The sequence below is a fragment of the Cicer arietinum genome, chromosome 7, assembly GCF_000331145.2.
Source record: "Cicer arietinum cultivar CDC Frontier isolate Library 1 chromosome 7, Cicar.CDCFrontier_v2.0, whole genome shotgun sequence".
NCBI lineage: Eukaryota > Viridiplantae > Streptophyta > Magnoliopsida > Fabales > Fabaceae > Cicer > Cicer arietinum.
This window is the reverse complement of record NC_021166.2, coordinates 19334373-19339147: the sequence shown is the minus strand read 5'-3', so window position 1 is coordinate 19339147 and position 4775 is coordinate 19334373. Positions and strand designations below refer to the sequence as shown.

General features: G+C 36.3%; 1 protein-coding gene across 1 annotated transcript in view; it reads right to left on the bottom strand.

Annotated features, from left to right (window-relative positions):
* LOC101500904 (CRS2-associated factor 2, chloroplastic) overlaps positions 1–4449 on the bottom strand; it is a 6955-nt gene extending 2506 nt beyond the window's left edge. The window contains exons 1-5 of the mRNA XM_004509577.4: positions 3619–4449; positions 2980–3107; positions 1489–1714; positions 802–929; positions 5–109 (exon numbers count right to left, since the gene is read on the bottom strand). Of these exons, the coding sequence (XP_004509634.1) occupies positions 5–109; positions 802–929; positions 1489–1714; positions 2980–3107; positions 3619–4261 (1230 nt within the window). The 5' untranslated portion in view covers positions 4262–4449. The remainder of the gene's footprint in view (positions 1–4; positions 110–801; positions 930–1488; positions 1715–2979; positions 3108–3618) is intronic.
* Positions 4450–4775: the final 326 nt, after the last annotated feature.

Below are 4775 nucleotides of genomic sequence, written 5' to 3'. Positions count from 1 at the left end.
CAGCAGGAGTAAAAACTGGAGCTTGTGGGTACTTTGATTTCCACTCTTTGCCCCTCCACATCAATATCTGTTCATCATCAAAAGACAATAGCACACAAGGAACCAAATCCTGCCAAAGCAAGAAGATCAAATAGCATTACATGATGCATACTGCTATACACTGCACATGCCCTGTATTACTATGTTCTATGAAACAAACTTATCAGAGATATTTCAATACAAAATCCAAGGTATATTTTGTTGAAATAAAAAACTGTAACAAGCCCCTCTTCCCAAGAGCTGAAACATAAAAAAAAAAATTAAAAAAAAAAAGCTAGCAACAAAAGTAAGCATCGCCTCAATCATAAAGAAAAAGAACTATTTTGGTAGTGGGAACCGGAAAAAACTAGTGAAATAATCATTCCTTGGGTGCCCTGAAATTTATAGATAGATCTTATGATCACTTTTAGCAATTAGCATAACCGGACAAACCAATGAATCCCCAATCATACGCTTCACGTGAACTTTGCTAGGCCAAACTAATCAACTGCATAACACCCCTTAATAGAATAAGCCTAAGGTTTTTATTGGATAGCAAACAAACACAGCCAATTGATCATAATGTTTTCAGCTCCCAATTCTAAGCATGTACAAATTTTCTACTGCCTTTGAGCATAATAATGTATGTTCCTTCTTCTACACTTTGAATTAATTCTATTAACTTAATAGATAGTAAAGATATCAAAATTACTTGGGTCAGGCAAGAGGAAAAAGATAAAAGCAGCAATGTACAAGAAGACAAGAAAGCTAGCTATCTAGTACCTTAAGCTTAGCACCTAATTTCTTGTAATCACTAGGATCCAATCCCTTGCAGTCGATCTTCACCAAAGGACTTCCTTCAAAAGCATCTCTGACATCCTTTACAAGTGATGTGTATACTCCATTTTTTGCTGCAACATGACAAAAGTAAATGAGATGTTTAAATTAAGAAATAAAAACCAATACCAGTGTCTTAAATAAATGTATAATTAGCCCTAATGAATAATATAAAATCAACAATAACTCCAAACAGAAAAAGAGTACTTCACAGAATAAATATGCTGATCAAATAAAGAACTACAGAACATAATGACAAACCCACCCTACTCAATTTTCGATATCTAACTCTATTAACCATGAGATGTTCCTGCTTGAATCTTGACAAGCATCTTATATGGTCCAATCCTTTTATTTGGGCAATGATGCTTAATACTTAATTCTAATGACATGTAGATTTGAAGACTAACACAGCTATTAATTGCACCAAATTGTAACTCATCCAACCTTTTGAAACACTTAAATCAAAAGATGAGTCTACGGAAAGTCTAGCCTCACCTTTTGTGACTACAGTTACTCTAGGGCCTAGGCAACAAGACAAAATAGAGACAAGAGGTGCAATAAATTCTCAAATTTCTTCTGCAGTGTGTTTATTTAAATTAGAGAGAGATCTAAATGTTTTTAGATGGTTACCTAATTTACATATTGGCAACATGCTTTTCCCTTTCTTCCGTAATCCATCTGCTTCAGCTTTCGCTAATCCTCCTGGAGCATCTTGTATAAGTTTTGGATAAACAGGAGCGGCTGGCTTCCAGAGCATCACTGGATACTGTGGACGAGTACGGTAGTTGTAATTTCTGCCACGGAAAAGATAAACTACACCACCAACTCGATGAATTATTTTCCCCCCTGCTTTCTCCTGTCATGACATAATGATTTGACTTCAAAGCTAAAAAGTGATCTTATGCAACAATCAAATTTCATGTATAGTTCACAAAAAAAAAAAAAATGATTTTGTCAATGATGTGCAGTTATAAATTTGAGAGAAGAAAAAATAAAAGTAAAACCATCATCAAAATCTATATCTGTTAGAGAACTAAGAAAATGTGAAAGAAACCCAGATAGAAAGAACTAAATGATGGGAGTTTTACTATTGAACTATGTGGCATTAGCCCTAGAAACGGTCCATGGTACCTAGATAGGTATGTAGGAATTATATTGCTTGTGTGAAAAAAGGAGGGAGATCAGCATCCTCGAATGTGCAAGCATTACCATTGCAAGGCATTTTGCTGAAGTTGTAATTTTTGAATCTGAATTGAGGTGCTTGCTCGGTTTGTGAATGAGGTGTTATGTTTACAAATCCGACTTGAAATCTGTATTTAGGAAGAATGGACAGAGTGAAATATTGGTAAAGGCTCCCATGTATTGTGATGAGACTTTGATATGCAATAACCAATCTATTTGGAAGGAATACTTCAGAAGAGCATGTAGGATATAGAACTCTTTTACGAGGTAGTGACGTAGTACAAGTTATGTATTTAATTAAGCAGGATAGTTATGCCGAACAGTTAGAACCAATAATGTATTTCTAGTATATGATATAAGTAGGGGGTTAGGAAGTAGTTATACAGTACTGTTATGTAGCACTTATGCGGCTAACTATGCAGAACAGTAAGTGCCAGTTAAGGTAAAGTTCAACATTTTATTCCGTACCCTCTTCTTGGTTTGTATATGTTGTTACCAAGCCTTTCGAAGATAGAACCTCATACATTTTTATGAATAGGACTGTGTACAGGATTATCAGAAGGAATCAATACCTTTATTTGATTTGGTATTTTGTATCAAAGCAAAAACACAAAGTAAAAAAGCAGATATAATAGAGAAATGTAATAGAAGGGATTGACACATGTGTGCTACATGGGCAGCCTATAGCAGGTTCAGCTTGCAAACTGGGACAGGCTAAAAGCTACTATATTACTATCCAAGACTACAACATTATAAATAAATCAATTATAGAACAATTTCAGTACAATTTTTTCTAAGTGACATAATATTATTTTCATTTCAAGGTCACAATCCGTTGGGCACAATCTATACCCAGCCAGGAATGATGTTATGCAAGTATTGTTATGTTGATATCAAAATAGATGAAGAAGTAGACAAGATAAGGAATCAATCTCAAACCTCAATATGGCGGCAAACATTATCCATATCAACAGTGGGAACACCTTTACAACGAATTTTGCAGACACGGCGACGTTTCCAATGCGAATGTATCAACTCCAACATGTTATGTGTTAATCCATCCCTTCCTAGACAATCAAATAAACGGAAATCAAAACCAAACATCATTAGCACACTCCAGTCCTTCACCTTTCACAATATATCTATCTATCTATTCTAAAAAGACTTCCATCATCATACGTGGTAGAATTCCACATTTCTCTTCCAGACTTTTGTTTCATGTGCAATCTTCTTGCACGATAACTTTACTAGGTCTAGGGTTTTAAATAAAGGTCTACGACTACGATTTGGACTGTGATGTAAATTTTTCTATATTGTTAAAACTGCAATGACTTCTCAAATAAGGTTGCATCAGCTACATTTGACTACATTTGACTACGATTCTCGACAATACAAAGAATTACAAAATGACCACAACTTTTACCACCTATGTAGCACGAACACTTCACACTGAATTTATGCCCAACTATTTGACACGGACTGATGTGGTTAGTGGTTACATCAAATCACTTCCAATTTAACAAATTAAAACCCTAACTATTTGAAGTAAGCAAATAATATCCTTGAACTTGAACTGACCGAGATTAACCTGACGATTATCAGACGTCATAGGCTTAACAAGCATTTGAATCTCCCACCTCTTAAGAGGCTCCCCAAGTATCTCTTCTCTACTCATTCCTTCTTCCGGAAACTTCCCAACCGGAAAAGGACCCGGCATTTCAACTTGCTTAACTCCTTTCATACCAGGAGGCGGAGGATTAAACGAATCAAAAAGCGGAATATTCTTCTTCGACTTCTTCAACGGCGCTTTTCCGGTCCACGGCCTCGGCATCGTAGGGGGTTCGAACGGGAGAAAAGCCGGTTCGCGAATTGCCAGCGGCTTCACTTTCGGAGTCTCGGAGTAACTGAACTGAAACTCAAATGGAGCGCCGGGGAGAAGGTAGGAGACGCCGGATTCGCCGATGATAACGGAGCGGTCGCCGTCGGATGTGAGGACGCCGTTTTGTTGAATTGGTTTGTAGTATTTGGAGTTACGGTGGTATTTGAGGGCGGGGTTGGGTGGTGGTGGGGTTTGGGATTTTTTGGGGGGAGGGTATTTGGGGATGGGGATGGGGGGACGTGGGGTGGCGGATGAGGAGTAGGTGGGGTCGTGGGGAGGTGGTAAGGAGGAAAAGAGGTTAGTTCTCCCTGGTAAAGGAGAAGATAGTGCTACTATTACCATGGTTAAGTGCTTGATGTTGAGAATGAGATAGTGTTAGTTCTTAAACACTCAAGTGAAACAAACTAGAGTGTGTGTGTCCTTCAGTTGCTCAACGCCATTGCAGATAAGCAGCAATGTACCACTCTCGGAGGAAAAATAATGCTTTTTGTATCATCTTCTTTTTGTTATTCAAAATTCTGTAGCCAATCATTTAATGATTTCATGTCATGTTATATGATATATTTGTACTTATTTCTATATATTAATTATTTATGATGATTATGTATCAATATATAATATTAATTATTTATTTAATCATTAATATTAATGGTTAGTATTATTCACTTTATAGAGAATTTAAATCCATTGTAATAGTATGTTTCTTCACATTATTTGTACAATTTTACTACCTATACTCTCTAAACGACCCACGCCTTTAAATTTTTTTGAAAACTAAAAAATTCAAAATGTCATTTCCTCTCTATTTCACTTCATCTTCTTCATTAATCTAACTTTTCTATTTCACTCATCATCT